Source organism: Centropristis striata, chromosome 8 (assembly GCF_030273125.1).
Source record: "Centropristis striata isolate RG_2023a ecotype Rhode Island chromosome 8, C.striata_1.0, whole genome shotgun sequence".
NCBI lineage: Eukaryota > Metazoa > Chordata > Actinopteri > Perciformes > Serranidae > Centropristis > Centropristis striata.
In genome coordinates this window covers 39,530,502-39,551,979 of record NC_081524.1, presented here as the reverse complement: position 1 = coordinate 39,551,979, position 21,478 = coordinate 39,530,502, and the positions used below count along the sequence as shown (strand labels likewise).

At 38.9% G+C, this 21,478-nt stretch overlaps 1 protein-coding gene across 1 annotated transcript in view; it reads right to left on the bottom strand.

Moving 5' to 3' along the window:
• The window catches only part of nphs1 (NPHS1 adhesion molecule, nephrin), a 70,801-nt gene extending 50,238 nt beyond the window's left edge, over positions 1-20,563 (bottom strand). Inside the window, exons 1-4 of the mRNA XM_059338735.1 lie at positions 20,496-20,563; positions 14,838-14,931; positions 9,995-10,189; positions 5,156-5,278 (exon numbers count right to left, since the gene is read on the bottom strand). Of these exons, the coding sequence (XP_059194718.1) occupies positions 5,156-5,278; positions 9,995-10,189; positions 14,838-14,901 (382 nt within the window). The 5' untranslated portion in view covers positions 14,902-14,931; positions 20,496-20,563. The remainder of the gene's footprint in view (positions 1-5,155; positions 5,279-9,994; positions 10,190-14,837; positions 14,932-20,495) is intronic.
• Between the last annotated feature and the right edge of the window lie 915 nt (positions 20,564-21,478).

Genomic DNA, 21,478 nt, shown 5'->3' with positions numbered 1-21,478 from the left:
CTTGAATTAGCCAGTCATGATAGCACTCCCTCTGACCCAAGAATCCAATTATACGACGAGCAATCTCTGTTTTGTTTTCACATTCCTGCCCTCTCCCCCACTGTATCTCCTCATAAAGAGTTTATAGTGTTTTGATTTGATGCAGGGCTTGATGGGATATGGCCATGGTTGACTGGCCAGGGGTGTGGGGCCTTGGGAGCTGTAGTTCAGTGATGGAGAAGTCCGTGGGGAACTCATCAGAGACAGTGCTCTTCAAAAGGATGCACAGTTTCCAGTCCCAGTTCAGCACTAACAGGAGATTGAATTCATCAGCTCATTATCAAGCCTCAGATTAGTCACGTATTTTGAATCAGTTGAGTTGCCGGGCTGGAACAAATGACCCTTTAGGACCACGGCTGCAGAGTGCTTTTTAAGTCAGTTGCTTCACTCTTTGCCCTTTGCAACAGTACAGCTGCAACTGTCCATCTCAAACGGTCAACAGCTGGAAAGTGTTCCCAAGACGTGGAACAAAAACACCAGCTGAGATCCAGATCTGAGCATGTCCGGCACGCGGGGCAGCAGTAGGTTCCAGTCACGGTAAATAGGACTACCAGCGATCCCTGATGCAACATGATGATTCCCACACATTCTGACCTTTCTGACAAAGCCCAAGGCAATTGTGTTGACTTTGTATATGTGGGCGCACAGGCACTAGCCATCTCAGAGGTAATAAACGTGGGAGTCCAGCCTGCTGTGGCTGCAGGTGTAGGCCTGCGGTAGGACACAGGACTGCTGCGGGGTAGAACAGGACGTAGCCATTGAAAGGAGACGTCTGCGGTCTAGGCCTCTTGCTATCCCACACCACCCGCCATCCCTCCCACCGGCCCATTGATGTCAGAAAAACCTGCTTTCTTCCCAGAGGAGAGTGAGAATCGCCACAGCAACCCCTCCCCTCTCTGGAAAAAAAACCCCTCTCCATGGTCACCAAAGAGAAAGCGGAAGGAAAGCGAGGGGAGAGAGGGAGAAATTGTGCAGAATGGGGAGGGGGATGTAAGTAAATGAACTGCGCCTGGAGAAGAAAGGTTCTTTTTGAGTCCTTTCCTTGCCTGCATATGGGCTCGCTCCCACAAGCAAAAGGGATAGGGAGAGAGAGAAACCAGTTGTTATAGAGTGACAACAGGTGGTCTAATGTAGTCGCACAATTACATCTATTCCAGCCCATGTCTGAGTAGGAACTTTTCAATCACTTCTCTTATAATTTATTCCTGTGCAAGGGAGAGACATGAATCGCCCCGAGGCTTGCCAGGGAATCCAGGCTGTTGTAATGCTTTATATTGTGTAACTGCTGGTTAAAGCCATAGACCTAGTGGAAAATGTGGGGATGGCATACTGCTTGTTGAAGAAATAAATACCGTTAGAAAAAAGTTGGAAAAATTGTGACTTGCTTCACGGTTCATGGATGCTTCAAAAAACATTTGTGCTCGAAGGAAACCGCTTAGTTCTACTGGGCCAAGGACACTATTATGCTCATTTTCAGGACCTATTATGCTCGTTTTCAGGTTCATATTAGTATTTTTAGGTTTGTACTTGAACATGTTTATGTGCTTTAATTCATCCCGTTGTCTGAGGCACTCAACGGTCTCTTTTAGCCCCTCTCCTGAAAAAAAAAGCCCATTCTGCTAACTGGTCAGTGTTTCCAGGTCTTTCACATGTGATCTCTTTTGCTGTGTTTGATTAGGAGCTCCACTTATCCTCAGTCCTTGGTTTTTAACAGCATACATCACTCGATTATCCCTGTTTTTATGTTAATTATATGTCTATTTATGTCTATTTATGTCCTTACCATAAAGCACTTTGTGCTACCTTTCTTGTATGAAAGGTACTATAGAAATACATTTTCCGGTATCCAGTACTGCTCCCATCTACTTCAACGACCATTGCACTCTTCCAAATTATGGATAAAAAACTTTTCCCATCTGGCAAAGGACTCCATCTCTGTAAAATGCTTCAAAAGATGTCTGAAAGCTCATTTAACTGCTGTTTTGAAATTCTAGTTCACACACAAATACACTTTTTTAACATGTTCATTTTTGTTTTTAATTGTTTTTGTTATTGTCATTATAACTTGTTGATGTTATACATTTGTTTTTTCTATTATTAGTTTATTACTTTCTAATGAAATTTTAGGTGGAGGCTTTAAATAAGCCCATGTGGGTTTACTCCTTAAATAATCGTCACTAGCACATTTTGCTCCTCTAATTATTGCACCATAACTTGATCGTTTCCCCTTTTCTGTAAGTCGCTTTGGATCAAAGCATCTGCTAAATGACTAAATGTAAATAAACTTTATTATAAATACTACTGTTCTTTTACAGATAAAGAAGAAATACATGCAGACTCATTTTAATGAGGGTTGGTATTAGCTGTATGAGTTTCTGGTTTAGACATTTCTATTTGTGATCTGTGATTATCATGACTGTGATAATATCTATGCAAAGCAGCCCTTTTTCCATGCATTGACAGATAATGTTGGTAATAAAAAATTCATGCAGCCCACATCTAAGTAAATATTAAGTGCAATTAGATATACAGCATTTAGCAGTAAAATATCAAGCTATCGCTATCAAGATTTTCTTGCAAAAACTTCTAACTTCAACCCTAATTCCAAAAAGGTCTGAGTAAACCATAAATAAAACATAATGCATCAAATTAAAAAAACAAAAGTCTCCCGGTTTGAACATCGTTGTAAAGGATTTGTAAATCATCAAATTCTGTTTTTATTACCTTTTTCACAATATCCCAACCTTTTTGGAAATCGGGGTAGTGGCAGTTTCTGTATTCCAGTATCTCACCAATATAAGCTTCTCCACCATTTCACTTTCACTTTCACTTCATTTTCCAGCAGGAATGTGATCCAAAACTGAGGTTAACCAAGATTAAAAGGTTTGCTTGACGTTAGCATGTAGCTACATGTAGCAGTGGAATGACTGTAACGTATAGCAGCACTTTCTACCATGAAAAAACAGCAATAAACCCAAAATAAATAAACCATCACTCCCGCCACTCTGCTCACCATCACAAACTGCCTCACTGACACAACAGCAACTATCTCAAACTCAACTGCAACAAATCAGAAATCATCGTCATTGGCCCCAAACAAACAGCAAATCAGAAACGACAACGAAATTAACCAAACCGCAAAAGGTAGGTACCCTCTGGCGACATGAGTCATCAATGATTGGACTGGTGACTACGGACCACCAGTCCGATCAATGACAATGATCTGCCGTTGTGATTTGCGCTTCAGGGCTACGTCAAGCAAACCCCACCTCCCCTCTTCCCAGGACTTCTCACTAAACATTGATGAACACACAGTTAGCCCCTCCCCCTCTGTCAGAAACCTCGGCGCCACCATGGATCCAACTCTCTCCTTCAAATCACATCAAGAACATCACCAAAACATCCTTCTTCCACCTCTGCAACATCTCATGTCTCCGTCCAATCCTCTCCCCCTCCGCTGCAGAAACACTAATTCATGCTTTCATAACCTCCAGACTGGACTACTGCAGCAGCATCTCTACGGCAGTAGTTCTCAACCTTTTTGAGACGCGACCCCCAATTTAACATGCATGTTGTCCGCGACCCCCGCTCACTGAAGACAATCTCACACACACAGTTCAGATCACCCAAAAAAGCCACAAAATGACCAAGAAAGACACAAAATGACCAAAAAAAGACACAAAATTACCAAAAAAGACACAAAATGACCAAAAAAAGACACAAAATTACCAAAAAAGACACAAAATGACCCCAAAAAGAAACAAAATTACCAAAAAGACACAAATTAACCACAAAATAAAGACACAGAATGACCAAAAAAGACACAAAATGACCAAAAGACAAAAAATTATCAAAAAAGGACATTAAGTGACCAAAAAGACTAAAACACATTAACACATGAACACTTTAACACAGTGGAGACAGAGCTGATTTCCAAAATGATTTGGCGACCCCCAGAAATCATCTCAAGACCCCAATTGGGGTCCAGACCCCAAGGTTGAGAACAGCTGCTCTACGGCCTCCACCTCCACCAACCGTCAAAAACGACAATATGTCCAAAACTAAACTCAGCTGCCCGTCTGCTCACCCACTCCCACTCCAGAGAACATCACACCATCCTTAAGCTCCTTCACTGGCTCCCTATCAGCACAGAATCCACTTCAAGATCCTGCTCATCACCTACAAAGCCTCAATAACCCCCCCCCCCAACCTACTGACCCCCTTCACCAGGACCAAGCACCGCACCGTTGGCGACAGAGCTTCTCCACTGCTGCCCCGACCCTCTGGACCTCTTCCCTACTCACATCCACCATTCAGACTCCCTCCACGCCTTCAAAAAGTAACTCAAAACCTTTTCAAAATAGCTTACAACACCTGAACTCGAATCTCTCAATCTCTGTTTAGTTCTGTTTTTATTTGCATTTTGTGTTTGTGTGTGTCTAATTCCTGTTATGTTAAGAGACTTTGAGTACCTTCAAAAGCGCTATAAAAATTGAATGTATTATTATAATTATTATTAATAATAAATAATACAATCTAATATATTCATGCAGGATTGTGATCTGGAATTATCAGCATTGGAAACCAAGATTACAGGTTTCCCTAGCATTAGCATGTAGCTACATGTAGAGCTACCGTACATGGAGCAGATGACCATATATGGAAACCCATCACAAGATTACACCATCACAAGCCAAGCATTAGAAAAACTGATGGAAATGGGGGGTCCACAACGGTCAGAAACTTGAGGTTTTGCCTCAAAGTGATTACTTTTACATACATTTATGGCATTATTTGACAAATTTGACCATGTTTAATCTGAACCTCTGACATTGTAACAATATACATGTCAGAAAAGGAGGAGAATTTAGTCTCTAATTCAAGTGTGCACTGCTTCAAATGCCTCTTCTCAAGCAAATTAAAGCTCTTTATCAATAGAAATGAATATTTAACAGCTCTTTATATGCTGATTAGCGGTCAGGAGGTTGTGTATGTTTCTGGAGTACTGAGGATGCTCACTGTGCCTTATTACACATCATTTTGTTACTCTGACAAAAAATACATTTTTATAAGCCTCCACATCCCCTCTGTTCACACTCTGCATGGTTGTGCTCACTTAGCATGTTGACCCAGACTGTAGTGGAAATGATTGCTCCACTGCTCTCAGAACGGCCCGCTTGACATTCATAGGAGGCGTCATCTTCCAGTTGGGTTTTCTCAATCTGAAGGTGATACTGGCCTAGGGAAGAGAGGGAGAGATTAATAAGACACGTTATGCTGTGATAAGGATGTGCTCAATAAAAACATGTAAATAAGGACAAAAGAGGAAAGCTCATTTAGTTTTCTTGTCTTCTCTCTACTGAATATAACACTCGCTGAGTTGTTGCGCGTGTATCGATAAGTACCTCCTGCAGGCCTCGTTTCTTCTGTGTTGATTTCAGAGTGTCTGAATTATAGGCAATTTTCAACACGGGAAATGGGAAAATTAACAATAAAAGAAATTTGTACAATGACAGTCTGGCATTTCAATTCAATACGGTAATATGCTCTACTACTGACGTTTTGGTATTTGATTTGATTATAAATAGACTATTTATGTATTTCTGTAAAATGGAAACATCTCACTTGCTGAGAACCTCCCGCTGCAGGCGTTTCCATTGACATGCAAGTGGTTGTCTATACTCATAGCAGAGGCATTTTGTTTCAGAATGACTTTTCAGCATGGTAAATGAAATCCAATCCCAGATTCACAACGCCCGCCCGAATAAACTGCCAGGCAGAGTCCTTCTCTCTGTATCTCTCTTCTGATAGTCTGGCATGCCAACAGGGCTTGATTTGTTTGATGCATTGCCATAACCTGTGGGGATTAGATGATGTTCAGTGTTGGTTTTCCAGCTCCTGATTCTCTGGCTCACAGCCTACTAACATGTGCAAAATAGTATCTTGGTCTGACAACCACCCAGGCCTAAAAATGCATGTGTCAAGTAAGCTGGCAAGATAATTAACACCAACCAGAAGCAATTTTCACATCTAAGTTATCATTGAGTGCAGAGTGAGAGAGACATTGAAGTTATTAATCATATTCCTCTTTCCTGGAATTACTCACAAATAGTGCAATCAAGTTGCAGAGAGGGTGTATTTATGGTAGGGGATATGGTGGTTGGCTGCAACGTGATTTGCTTATTTGTCCATTACTCTGTATTTATTTCAGCTAGGCCTTCAACATTTGGGGATACAGCATATCTACATAGCCGTAATGTCAGCAGCAGAGTATATTCTCTCCTCTGTAAATCTGCATTTCTGAATTGGCCCTAAAGCTGGACGCTCCCAATGGAAAGGGAAAGGAAAGGAGAAAACTAACTAGTTTCAATTGTTGATCTTAATTCAACATTTTTGCATAATTCAGTCAGCCAAGTACGAAGAATATAGCTCCACTCACTTGCTGTTTTGTTATTTGAAAATGAGGCAATAAGTTACAGAAAATATACCACAATTTCACAAGGTCATTTATCCTTTCAGGAAGCTCATACATCATCTAGTGTTTAGTGCAACTCTGGTACAAACTGATATAAAGGATATATAATATAAAGGATGTGCGAAGCTGTACTGTACTATAAATTATCTGCACAATTTGCACAATTTGACAGGTGTTAACCAGCTGAAGGGTCTTTTTCTTAAGCTGTTGATTATTTTCCAGGATATTTGTGCACATTTGTGTTAACACGCCGACAACATTTATTAAACTTGATTAAACAACTTTATTTGCTAACTTTGTTGCTAACCAGACGTGTTATTGTTCACTTGGTTCACCACTTTATAAAGAAAGACATGAGATGTCATGTGAACATGAGTGTTCATTCATAATTCAATTTTGAATTATGATTGACTGGCTGCATGCCATGTACGATAATCAAATTACACCTGTGGCCAATCATTGAAAGTAAATAAATAAAAATTAACTTAATGCTTTGATGCCTTGAACACACTCAAAAAAAGCAAACTGGGTGTCTGTTACCTTCTCCTTAGTCTAACATGTAGCTTCTACTAAATAAAATGATGTTTTGTGGTTGAACAGTTTTAAAACATGTAGTTTTATCATAAAATGCAACACATTAAAATGTACTAGAATACTTTATGTTAAAACAACCTAATGAAATTGCTGAATATAATCTGTTTAAAAATGATTTATTTCCTGAATAATTACTATTATGTTCATTTTCATATGATATCACTTCAACCTAACTTTGTTTTGTTGGCTCAGCGCATTTAATTCATGTCCTGCACTATTTTAAAAAGCAGTTGTAACTACCCTATTAAATAATTTAACTCTTAATAATGTCATACACTTTTAAATGGCCCAAGAAAATTATGTTAGTATGTTACAATTACCCTTACAAATCTAGTTGGACCGACCCCTGGTAATAAATTAACAGTAACGCAAATACATCATGTTGACTCGACATATTTACATTTTGTTCACTCAACAAAACTGTTTCTCGCTAAATTAAAGCATTTTTAGGTGGGAATTATTGCCATAATTGTATTTAGTCTGGGAACAAGTTATTTTTTTGAGTGCAAGCTGTTTTATCTGCTCTTCTTTGTGTTTGTCTTCACAGTGTACATTGCTGGGCACAGATGCGTGAAATCCTAAAGGCTTGTGTCCATACACACATTTACATTATTGCCTGCGCTTAGAGAAACTAAGGGTGCTACATCTACTAAGTATATGTTGGAATCAACGCTGGCCTCTCCTGTTTTTGTGAATATGTGATTTCAGGCTTTTTTTTTTTTAAGCGTCAATAAACATCAGTGATGGTGACAATCAGTGAAAACTGGTGGAGTGTCAAGTGCAGTCAAGTGCCATCTTAAATGATTTCGCTCTTTCAGCGTGGTGTAAAGTGATTGCATACATCAGTCTGCAGTTTCTTTTCCTGGTAAAATGTACCTGTGATGATGGCTAGTTTATTCATGAGTGTACGGTTGAGTGTTTGACAGGCTTTGTGCATTTGTTGTCTTGTGTTCATTTGTAAACATGCCTATTTTGTTGACGTCAAAGTAAACAGAAGCAAGACTTTTTTTTTCTCCTAACCCTGTACCTGCTGTAATGCTTCCTGTAATTTGCTCGCTGACAACTAATCAGCTGACATGCAACATTTTAATGTTTTATATGCTTGTTTTGCTGTTAACTATAGGCTTTAATAAGCATAGGCAACGTGTGGATGGGCATCAACACAGTGTTTATGTGTTGCTGGCGGACTCCCACACTGTGCAACAGTGAAGTGCGGCTTTCCTAGTTGCGGCTTGATCAGGAACAGATGCTCTTCTCTTACTCTGGATTGCCTTCTAATTGGCTATTACTTTTTATAGACTGTGTTGCAGATTCTGCAACACATTTTTATTCCCTGCCACATTTCACTGATTTGCTGACGCTCTGTTGATTAATTTTTTGTTGTTGTCTTAACATGTGAGTGACAGTGAAGAGGATGTGTGAGAGCCTGTTGACAATCATCTCACCTCTTCACTCCCAGATGCTCCCTGTATAGAGCGCCAGTGTGCCATAAGGTCCCCGTAATGTCTGTGTTGCTTTATGGCAGCACTTTGAAGCCATAGCAACAACATCATCTCATTTACTTTTAGAGTCGCCAACATCAAGCTGCACTGTTTCCCGAGCTGACAGCAGCACTTCATAATTAAAACTTCATCAACTATTTGACACAAGAACATAACAACGTGTAAAGAATCAATCTGACGCTTTTAGCATGTTATGTTTTGACACATGATGACTTTATGATCCAGCCCACACAGTAGCTTACTTTTACCTTGAACACTGTTATCTGACCAGATTACAAACCCAGTAGCTGCAAGCAGTGGCGGTTCTAGACCAGTTTTACTGTGGGGGCCAAGCAGGGGCCAGTGTTTAATCAGAGGGGCCCATTAAAAAACGGCAAAGATGTTTAAGCATTCAAAACCCTAATTTTAGCTTATTTAAAAATCTAATTTAAATATATTTGGAAGATACAAATACATTGATTGAAACAATGAGACTTCCCAACTATTATTTTTGTACGACAATGACATTTCTAATTTTTGTGCACAATTATTATTTTATTTTTTTTGAAAGTGCAGTCCAGTGAAAATGATCTTTTTAAGCTTTTATTGCACAATTAAACTATTATACATTTTGTGTACAATGAGATATTGTTTGAACAAAAAAAAGGTAAGAATTGTTCAGTCGTTCATCGTTATAAATTGATCATTTTATTATTAATTTGACGCAGGGGCCACAGCAGGGGCCGAGGGCTTCTTCACAGGGGCAGTGGCCCCTGTAGGCCAGTAGTTCTCAACCTTTTTGAGTCGCGACCCCCAATTTAACATGCATGTTGTCTGCGACCCCCACTCACTGAACAGAATCTCACGCACAGTTCAGATCACCCAAAAAAGAAACAAAATGACCAAAAAAGAAACAAAATGACTAAAAAAGTCAAAATGACCAAAATAAGGAAACAAAATGACCAAAAAAGGCACAAAATGACCAAAAAAAGACACAAAATGGCCAAAAGACACAAAATGACTAAAAAAAACAAAACACAAAATCACTAGAAAAGACACAAAATAACCAAAAAACACACAAAATGACCAAAAAAAGACATTAAGTGACCAAAAAGACTAAAACACATTAACACACGCTGACTTCCAAAACGATTTGGCGACCCCCAGAAATCATCTCGCGACCCCAATTGGGGTTCCGACCCCAAGGTTGAGAACAGCTGCTGTAGGCCCCTGTGTAGAACCGCCACTGGCTGCAAGCATCATTCAACCATAGGCAGTTTATGATCACTAACTGTGGCATTTATTTAGGAACACTTTTATCAAACAAATTCATTTATTTAGCTTGGATAGGTACATCAAAGCCCAATAGGCCGTAGACCTTATTCCGTGAGTATCCCCTTTTTACCTCTCTTGGGGTTTCCAATCATGCTGTAGCGTGGAAAGCCTGGCAGGCTTCTCTGTGGTCCCAGGAGGAGGCCATCTTTCACCCACTGCACAGTCCCTGAGGCCCGCAGCACCTCACACCTCAACACAGCTGTGGCTCCCATCCGCACGGTGACGTTCCTGGGCTCAGACCTGAAGGCCTGCTGGGCCTGAGCGCCTAGAGACATGAAGGGAGGAAGAGGAGGAGGAGGAGGAATGATGTGATGGGATATAATGTAAAGAGGTGGAGAAGATCAAGGGCTAGGAGTGTTATGGAGGGAGTAAGGCATGACATAAACATACACCACAGGGATGCAGTCTTGTGGTCTTTTGTCTGAGAAGGCACCCCATTGTGTCTGGCCACATTATTCATCCTGGCATATGTTTTATTGATGGGAAACTGCAGTGATACGGCCCTGAAAATGAGTCAATAAAGTAATTACTGCGAATTAAATCCCCCCTCGGCCATGCAGATAGGGTATTGGGAGGAGGGAGAAAGCATGGGGTATCAGAGACCTTGTTCACCTGCGGTTTTTCTTCAATGTCGATGTCCTACCAGCTAATTCCTCCTGGGAAGAGTAATGATTATCACTTTAATCCCCCTTGTTTGTCATAGGTGGGGTGGGCCATCCTTCAGCCAGGCTCTTAGGTGACATTCTGTGGTGCAGTGCACTTGAGTCAGGAAGGTAACCTTAAAACAGGCCACCCATGAGCCTCGAACACTGGGGCTAGGATTATATGATTATTATACATAGAGGTTTATGAATATATTCAGTTCAAGGAGCCAAACGGAACTGCATACTCCAATTAATGCCTAATATCTAAGCTTGACTCTCGTTTAAACAATGCCCCACAGAGAAGCCAGCCTGATTCCGCTCGGCTGTTTGAATCTTGACCTTCATTGAAGCAATGACCAAGTTGTTTGTGAAGTGCATGCTCTGTTGCGTCTGACAACATGAGTGAGAGGCAGAGCTCTCAGATCAAGGCTGAACCAGTCACCTCACGTCAAATATGAAGGGCAAGATTGGCCATTACAGAGGATGCATACAAACAACCAAACACAGGAGCACATTTGCATACAGTTTACATAAATGAATACTCAACAGCGATCTACACTGGCTTCTGAAATACTTACTGTAGTATTCTGAGAAATACTAAATGCCAGATCAAAATGACTTCTCATGTCCTAAAGTGAGAGCATGTAAAGAAGAAATAGCACAATCTCCCTCTGACAAGATGAATTCATGAGAAATAGATTGAGTTCAGGAGTTTTGCCACTAAAGCTTCATCCTACAGTACTAAGTAGTGTCAGGGCCGACACATTTGCCTCGTTTTATGCCCTCAAGTCCATGGTTGTCAATGGAGACGTGCAAAGGGCATTCTCAAAAGAGACTTACACCAATGAAGCATGCAAGCGTTCACTAGTTATTATTTTTCAAGGTGCAATGGCCGCAATCCAACATGAATATAGTTTAACTTTTGAAAGCAACGCACGGCATGTCATGTGACAAGGAAACAATCAATCACAGCTGGCAGATATTTATATTTCCTATCTTTTGTTGCAAGGCTGCAGTTGTGTTTGGAGCTGACTGGTCCAGTCTTTGACTGAAACAGATGAAATTGCTCCGTATTCGATTTCCGGGGGCGCGGCGCTGCTGCTGACCCTGTGTTTCACCTGTTCTGTCTATGAATGTCTATTTTATTTGTGTTTTCCTTTGTTTTTTAATGAGTGGACGTGGATTTTGAGTGGGAAAATGAAGATTATGAAATTTTGTACTTGAATGGGTGATGTGTGAAGTAGTTATTGCTGTAGGCTATTTTATATTTTTCTATTCTTGAAATGTTTTTCTTTATTGTTTTACTATTTATTCTGTTTGTTTTGAGACATGTCTATGGTGAAACCAAAGAGGAATTTCCACTCAGTGGATAATAAAGTTTTCGTATTCGTATTAAGCCTGTTGCTGTTGCTAGCCTGTTAAGCATAGACTGTAAAAATAGCTGTTAAGCTGCATGTAAATGAGACAAATGCTAAATAAAGTTAAGTAAATAGCATATAGGCTATACTTACTTCAACTCCTGTGGTAATCTGTGGGCCTACATATACTTAACAGAAGATGAAGAGGAAAGAAATATTAAATGCTGGTGTGTTACAGTATGGTCGCTAGTGTTAGCTAGCTTTAAATATTGCTGTGTAACTGGTATTACTGTGTCAGATTACTGAGTTAATGGCTATTTTCTGCTTGTGCTACTGCAATCCCAAATTTTAGGAGGTAAAAGAAAAAAACAATACACTGTTCTCACATAATAAAAACACAGTTTTCTTTCAAATACACTTTTCTCACACAATAAAACGACTCCATGTTTATTGTTCCCTGCTTGTGGTCCCGCTCCACAACTATTTTCTCCCAGTCAAGCTGCCTAATGATGATGTCTGTGTCTTTAAACCAACTGAGTCAGTTGAAATGAAGAGGAATTCAATGTTCCATTACCATCAACGGCCATTATGCTGCATTTTGCCACTTGTGACCACAGTGCTGAGCTTAAGTTTCAGTATTAATTATTCAGGGGAATTTCAGAGACAGGTGGTAATTTGCTGTGAGTTTGTCACTGCAAGCATCCGCTTTTGTATTACAAGTATTCGACCCATTGTTGATATACAAATTACTACATATTGATCTATTTGAAGGGACTGACTGATACACATTTGCAGGTGTTTCAAGTGAAGAACAGTAAGTCATGGCAATAGGAAAGCATGCACAATACCACCAGAGTGGGAACTGCAGCACCTAAATTGAACGCAGTCATCATTAATTAACGTTATTAATTACACCTTTGCTTTTCTACTACGACCTGTCAGAATGTCCGCCGTGAAATATTGATTTCCATTCTTTATTCAAGAGTGGAGGTCCACAATTACACATGCATGCAATTTCTCAACTCTGATCTTTACATTCATTTTTCCTCTTTAAGATAAAAGATATTGTCTAGATATTGCCTTAGGGTGGCAAATTCATTTCAGAGAATATTTCACATCTTCTCTAGCTAAAGCATGCACCTAATATACATATAAGTATATAAATATATATCATTAAATGTTTCTGGTTATGAAAATGTTTGTTTGAAGCTAAATATTTCTCTCTCATCATAAAGTTCCGGGATATGATTAAGCTAATGTTGTCCATTATATTGTGAGATTAATTAGGGTTATGTTTAGCCCATGAACTGAAAGCTATTGTACTAATCACCATGGAAACCACTTAGACTATACAACGCATATAATATCCAATCCCAGAAGTGAAATGGTGCTAGTGCTATTTATTTTCTGTATTAACGAGTCAATGCTGGAGGTAAGATTAGAAGGGACGTACACTGTGTATAAAGGCTGCCAAGAATAACATGCACAGCTTCAAACCGCTCACATTGGACAGATTTACCTTGAGCTAAACAACAACCGTGGTACAAAAGTCACTATGGTCACATGGAGTAACACTATCAGCTGTACTACAGTTTAGGCAGTATTCGGATTAAGCAATTTGCATAAAACACTAATACCCTGAGACTGAGTTCCCCTGTTACCAAGAATAAATCGGTTAAAAAATGGTGTTTTCTTACCTGAGGTCCTGCTCATAGGGAGAACTGTCCCCCAGCAGAGAGAATAAAAAAGATGCAGCTGCTGTTTCCTATTTGACTAAAGGTATCAATGATGTTAATAGCTGTTTTTGTTCAGTGCCTTAATTTGGACAAATATATATAGATGCCACAATAAATTAATTGATACTGAAGTAAATGTGTGAATAAGATTAAGGGATAAGCCATTAGTTCTAAATGACTTACATTCACAGTGCACACTGCAAAAAAGCCAACTTGTATTTTTTGGCCTAAAACAGTGATTTAAGTTGGTAAAACTTGGAAATATAAATGATTGATTTTAGCACAACAAAGAAGCCAGTTGTCTGCTCAAAAACAAGTTAGTGAGTTGTTGTTACTTATATCTTTAAGTTGGGGTTCAAAACAAGGGACAATAGTTCTGATAACTCTTTTTTCTTTGTTGCATATTTTATTTTGTGCGGGCAGTACATTTTACATTTTATTTTATTTATTTTTATCCCATTTTTAATTTATTTTATCTTATTGCATCTTACTGATCTATTGTTTACAATCTTGTTTACATCTCTTTGTATTGTGTTATGTATTTATTGTTTGTGCAGCACTTTGGAAACCTTGTGTTTGCTAAAATTGTGCTATACAAATAAAGGGGATTGGATTGGATTGGATTTGTTGTGAAATGCGGGAAAGCCGTGAAATTTGGTCATTAGCAAAAGCCAGCAGTTAACTGATGCTAGCGGCTAACTGATGCTAGCGGCACTGCTTGTTACAGCTACAAGAGTAGCCATTAGCGTATCAATGCTAACTCAAAATTGTGGTAATAGCAGAAGTAAGGATTAAAAGTGATTACCATGTAAAATCATAAGTTAGTACAACTTACAGTTGAGTTGACAAAAATCTGAATTCAGAGTTGAGCAAACTCAAAAACAAAACTTAAAATATTTAGTTTAATTGTCCAACTTAAAATTTTATCGAAGTTCGAGTTCACCCAACTTTTCTTTTTTTGCAGTGCATGCATCGCTGTAAACCTGTGTGGCTTGAGAGGCCAATGCACATAAACATACAAGAGCTATTATGTTACAGTAAAGAAAAAAAAAAAACTAAGGCCTCAATAAAGTGAAGGTTCCCACTGCTCAGTGGAATGACCTGAACGCGGTTGGGACTTGAAAAGGCCACAGTTACTGTAATGGTAGCTCCATGGTGACATTTGATGCTCTTACCCCAGATGAGACAGAGAAAGGGTAGAGCCGAAGGAGACACAATCCATGCTGACAAGAAGTCCATTTCTCCACTGACACCTGACCTTCAACAATCCTGGAACCATGAAAAAAACTGCATGAGATATACATAACATGAACCCTACAGTATGAGACATACAATCCATACAGGATGGATACAGTAGGCATTTAAGAGGCATTTGTATGGAATTGATATACAATTTATTTTGGTAACACTTTACAATAACCAACTAAGTATTGTTTATAGATGGTTTATAAACCAATTATTAACCATTTACAAATCTTTAAATGTTTTCAACCAATTTCTTAAAGGTATATGAATTATTTCAAAATCATTAACATACTTAATATGGTGTTAAAAATGTTAAAATGAGTGCAGCTAAGACTATTGATAAACTATTAATTATAATTTATTGGTTTCTTAATGGTAAAGTGTTTATAAAATTACATTAATATACCATCTATTTGTCATTTATGAATGATGTAGTTAGTTAAACATTAATAAATTACGTATTTACCATTCTAAATGGTCTATATACAGTTTATAAATGCTGATTAAACATTAATAAACTATCTGTTTACCATTTATAAATGATGGTTATTATAAAGTGTTACCTTTATTTTCAGAAAATGCATTCTCAATTCATTTCAAGGGAAACATATTTTATACCATGTTTGTTTTTCAAAAATCATAAATACGTTTCTAATCAAAGTGTAGCACTCACTGTAGCCAATAAGTGACGATAACTGAAAAGCACCACACTAAACACAGAACAACAAGACAGGAAACAAACAGACAAACAAACAAACAAACAAACACAGGGCTTCAAATAAGAAGACAGCTGTCTGTGCCCTGTGTGAAACCAAAAAACAGTATTGTCATATAGAAAATACATTTCTCTTGAAAAAGGGATATTGGAAAAAGGGATTTTGGACGAACCCTGTGTCATGTAATATAGCAGGAGGCTTTACAAAATGACTGTATATCTTTTTACATCTCTCTCCAATGCTTTTAAATCCGGCTGTGTCGGATAGGGCGATGCCACAATGAGGCGATGAACTAATATTTTCCTAAATAAACAGTAGAAGAGAGAATCTCCTGTTTAGCGGTAGAGATCATTTTAAAATGGTATATTTGAATGTCATTTTATATACACTACTGGTCAAAAGTTTTAGAACACACCAACTTTTCCAGAATTTAATTGAAAATGATGCAGTTTAATGTCTCAGTGTACTCTGAAATTAATGCACATTTGCAACATTTAAAATTCTTTATTGAGCATGATAGTGTTTTGAAAGTAAAAAAAAAGATTCAAAATCACATTTTATGTTGGACTAAATGACTAAAAAAAGACACAAAATGGCCAAAAAAAGACACAAAATGACAAAAAAGACACCTAAAGACACAAAATAGCCCAAGACTCCATAGAGTTAAGTTGTTAACCCATTTCTTGTTCCCTGAAAAAGGCCTACTTGTATAATTCTGAAATGTACATTATTTTCCAGTTTTGGTTAAGCTTACCTTTTTTTATTTACCTCTGGCAGTTCACCACTTACCTTTGGACCCTTTCAAGCTGTTCATTTGACTTGAACTGCTTGAATTTCAATAAAAAACTGGAAAAATTGGGGTGCTCTAAAACTTTTGACCGGTAGTGTATGTCTCTTTCCAATGCTTTTAATCTGTTGTGTAAAGCACTTTGAATCGCCTTGTTGTTGAAAGGTGCTATACAAATAAACTTGCCTTGCCTTGAAAGCCAATTGAGAATGTAATTGTGTTGTATGTAACACGATGACACAGTTATTTTTAGGAGACAGGATTCTGATTCAGTCTCACAATCGTCTGAGGAGCACATGATGACAACATCATTACAGCAGACTTAGCAACCAATCAATCAACCAATCAGTCTATCAATCCTGCATTAGCTTGCAATGACAACATAAACAACTCTAAAAAAAAGTCAGAAGGCAGGTTAAAGGTCTTTATGACATCCTAATCACGATTTCAGTGGCACTTATGAAATCAGTTTCTCCAGCATGGTGTTGGTAATTTGTGTCTAAGAGGGGGAGTAAATGAAGACCTTTCTGTGTTTGAGTGGCTCAGTTTGTTCAGCTAGTTTTAGTCCCTTGATGAGTCACAAGGAGAACACAATTTACTTATTTCTAGAACTATATTTGGTAACTTCAGTGAATAGCAAAATGAAACATGTCTCTCTGTTTGGTCGTAGAACCACATGGACTTGTACGAGGAGAACTTGGCCTAGGCCAAGTATGAATAATAAGTATGAATAGTTGCAAATTTACTAGATTAAAGTGCCAAATCTACAAGAAAAAAATGCAGAAGTGAAGTGCAAATTTAAGAGATTTAGTCGCAGATTTACGATACAAAAGTGGGGGAAAAAAACTACTTTTTTCTCGCAGATTCACCACTTTATATCTCATAAATCTGCAATTTTTTTCTCGTAGAATTGACACCTTAATCTCGTAAACTTTTTTTCTCAAATATTACCCCCCTCCCGCGGGTCCGTAGGTTTTTTTTATACATTCTGGCAGTATGTAATATCCTCCAATATTCTCTAGGGTTGAAATTTGGAATCTGCAAGTATTTCAATGAGTGTCCTATTAAGGGTTCAAAGGAAATTAATGGCTACATGGAAAACAACAAAATGCATTCATAATGCATAATGTTTGATATCCAACCTGGTCTCACAGAAATCCGTGAAATAGCCACGGATTCGCTTAACTCAAAATCCGTGGAATAGCCACGGAATCACTCAAATTTCCGTGAAACTGACACGGATTTCGCTACAATGCAAGTTAATGCCAGTCATATCCCGTGGCTATTCCAACATACAAAGTGATTATGTACATTCACTGAGTGAATATTTAGAAAATAAAACATATATTTCTCGCTAGAAATGTGAATAAAATCCATTTGTATGCAGAAACTAAGTCAAAATATAGATTTTTTCACTAAAAATGAGAGAACTGTCCGCCATGTTTTTTGTTCTGACCGCCGGGACCTTGAAAGTCACGTGACTTGGAACAAACCAATAGGAACAAATATCCATGGAATAGCCACGGGATATGATTGTAGCGAAATCCGTGTCAGTTTCACGGAAATTTGCGTTATTCCGTGGCTATTCCACGGATTTTGAGTTAAGCGAATCCGTGGCTATTTCACAAAATCACTCCATTGACAAAAATATAGAAATAGCATAGAACAGCCAATGTTAACTGTACAGAGTTGTGTTGTGAAAATATCCTACATATAGAATACACTTACATGATTACTGATTGTTTTTAGGTGGACTTCTTTTATGGATATAATATAGTATTGTTGCAGTGCAGCCCCCATCCACAATAGTACATTACATTGCTTCTGTTTCAGTTCTCCTGCCTGCTTCTCCAGAGTGAGAGCGTGCTGACAGACATTTACTGGAGGTAACACACTGACTGTGGATAAGAACCTCACAGCCACATCTCAAAAAAACCAAACTATCCCTTTAACATTGGGAGGGGTCATATTTTGTTGTTTAGGCATGATAACTTGTAAAGTAAATCGGTTAAATTTCTGTCCAATGCTTTGTATTTGTTGTTGGCAGCTCTTTTACCATAGATTCATGTAAGTAGAGTCAGGATCGCTGCTCTTGGTGTGAATTGATCCCGGGGACAGTTTGGCATTAAGTGTGCAGGCCGTGTGCTGCTGTGGGTCTGTACCCATTGCATCCAATACTCTTCCTTATTTGACCTGAAGGAGCCCTCTGTGGATTTTTAAGTCAGTTGGTAATCACTTCAATTTATCTGCTGCAGGAGTGGAACAAATAATAGTGATTTACTTAATTGAAAACTAAATATTTTCTCATCTGAATAGACAAAATGAATTGAAGGCAACAGCTCTTTGACGCATCTCCCCTCAGTCGATTAGTTGCACTCCAACAGGCTTTGATAAGAATTAACTCACACTCAATTATTTTTTTCGCTCTCAAAACATTTGTGTATTTCAGAGGCCCCAGTATACTCTTTGAACACACAGGGGTAATTACTTCCTTCTTCAATGAATAAAAATTCTTTTCAGAGGTTAAAAGTGCCCATCTTCTCCATTTCTTTGTCTCTTTTAACGCCTCATGGAGGTAAACACAAACACAATCATTATACCCTGCCTAATGTTGACATTTCTTCTCATATGCATGGTAATTTACAGTTCTCCGTCTCTTGATAAGAAGAACTGGATTTCTTTCATACGTCTACAGTGCAATGAAAACAGCCAGAACTTCATCTCATCCTTTGGGATTTGGAGCTGAGATACTGCAGGTATTGGCCTGTAAGGGAGAGAAGTGTTTGGACAGCACAGAAAGGTTATGTCTTTATTTCCATTGGGACTCAGACACAGCCTTCCTCAACCCCTCCACATTCCTTTTACCTAGTCAAACAACCTCCTTAATTAGTTTAAAAATACAGCATGTTACAAGAATGTTAATCGCTGATACAAATTTGTTTTCATTTGAATGAAAGATCTTTGATGGTGCAGCACTTGGGAAATAACTGTGATTTGTCATTGCTTAAATGTAACATTAGATAAATACCAGACTGAATGGCAATTTAATTTGACTTCAAATATAAGAAAGACCCATATTTGACTACAGCAGCTCTCATTGCTACAGTTTTTTTTTGACCTTGTTCTTCACCAGCTTCTTACAAATGCAAATTAGAAAGTTTGATTTGAAATTTGATTCGCTTTCAGAGACAGGGCTGCCACTCTCCCCGCAAGGGCATTAGAAGTAGCTGAACCATTCAGCGTGACCCCGACAGGTAGATTTTTAATGGCGTCTTTCATAACATCATCAAACGACTCAATACACTCAATCCTAGACCAATTTAACGTGAAACCCCATGAAATCAGTCAATGTGCAGAAAATGAAGTTTCAACCCCCGTGCAGCCATCCAATTCAGACGTGGTCCAACATCTTAATACCAACCTAACTTCTTACCAATCTCACCAGTTGCCTGTGGCTCCAATTATTGTAGCTTAAAGAATCTGCATTGTGAACTATTACTGCTTTAACACTGAAGTGCTGATAAAGAGGGTTTCTAAAAGATTCAGATTAGATTATCAACAGAATCTAATCGCATCCGAATCACTGATTGTGCATTAAAAGACGGCATTCTTTAAGCAGCACAATTAAGACCTTAGTGCTGAACACAGACAGAAAAGCCTTCAGCCATGAGGACAGACAGGCTAAATCATACAGTATTCACTCGGTCCAGCCAGTGAGCAGCCTGACATGTCCGGTGCAAATTCAAGACACTCAATAAAAAATAAAAAACCAGAGTTAGGTGTTTGAGTGCTTTGTCTCCACTCCCTTCAGCTCAAAGTGTTCAAGTTTACTGGATTACTCTGACTTCGCTACACACACTCACACACCTGCTCTCCCCAGGAAAAAAAGTTGAGAGACAGAGAGGCAAAACCTTCTTTCAACCTCCACCAACTCAAGCACATCTGCCTGCCTAGGGTGCACAGAGAGAAAGAGAGTGAGGCAGGCAGACAGACTCACAGAGAGAGGGGGTACCTCCTTCTTTAAAAAGCCAGGAATCTTTGAATAGGTGTGCGGATTTGCATGAGAGAAAGAGAGCTGTGCTTACCTGTTGAGTGACGCCAAGGCTCAGGAGCGTCTTTTTGTCTTCCTGATCTACAGATGGCTCTCTGAACACAAGTGAGCAACGAGATGTTAAAGAATGCCAATGGGACTCCCCCTTCTCTCGCTCCTTAGTCTAAGACACAGGCAGCAGATAAAGAGAGGGAGAGAGGCAGTAGCGGAGACTGAAGAATGAAGGAAAGGTGTGCTTATGAGAAGTGTTGGTGGCGGCGGTTACAAGGGGGTCACCCAAACAGTCAGGAAAACAACAACAATGTCATAGCTACCCTCAGGATTCAGAGAATATTTCAATCTTTTAAGGCCACGCGGAAACAAAATGACCATTTAAAAAGTTGTTGTTGTTCTTGTTTCAGCAGAATTGAATAAATAACTATAAAAATGTAATAAAGCTGCAGTGAGCCGGTAATAAGAGCAGAGGAACATGCCTGTAGTTTCTTTCTATTCTGCCTCTCTGCGGAGTATTCATGGATCCCATTATTTAGCATTTCACTGTGCCGGGTTGGAAGGAGCAGTGCAGCCGTCAAAGATACAGATGCAACATGGATGTCTTCACAGCTGCTAGTTTGTAACATTTATGCTCATACATTATGAATGGAATAGAGAGTATCCACATTACTGTATTTCCTATATGGAATACTCCAGGGGTGATCTGCTTTGCTGCAGAGATGGAGACAGAGACGGGCCAAAGAATTCACTTTCAGCGGTGGGATATTTGATTTTTTTTTATCCTGAATATTGCCCCCCTCCCCTTTTTGTCAATTATATACTTCCAACTGAATGGTGGCTGGAGAATACCACCATTTGCTCAGTGGAACATACTGAAAGCTCTTTCCAGCAAGACAACTTAAAGGTCATGTTTATTTTCCACGTGCATGTATTTTTCATTTGATCTGCTGATAGTCCACGCTGGTGCTGTGCCTCTGTGTTGACTATATGTACAAGCTATTTGCTCTGTATAAACACAAAAGC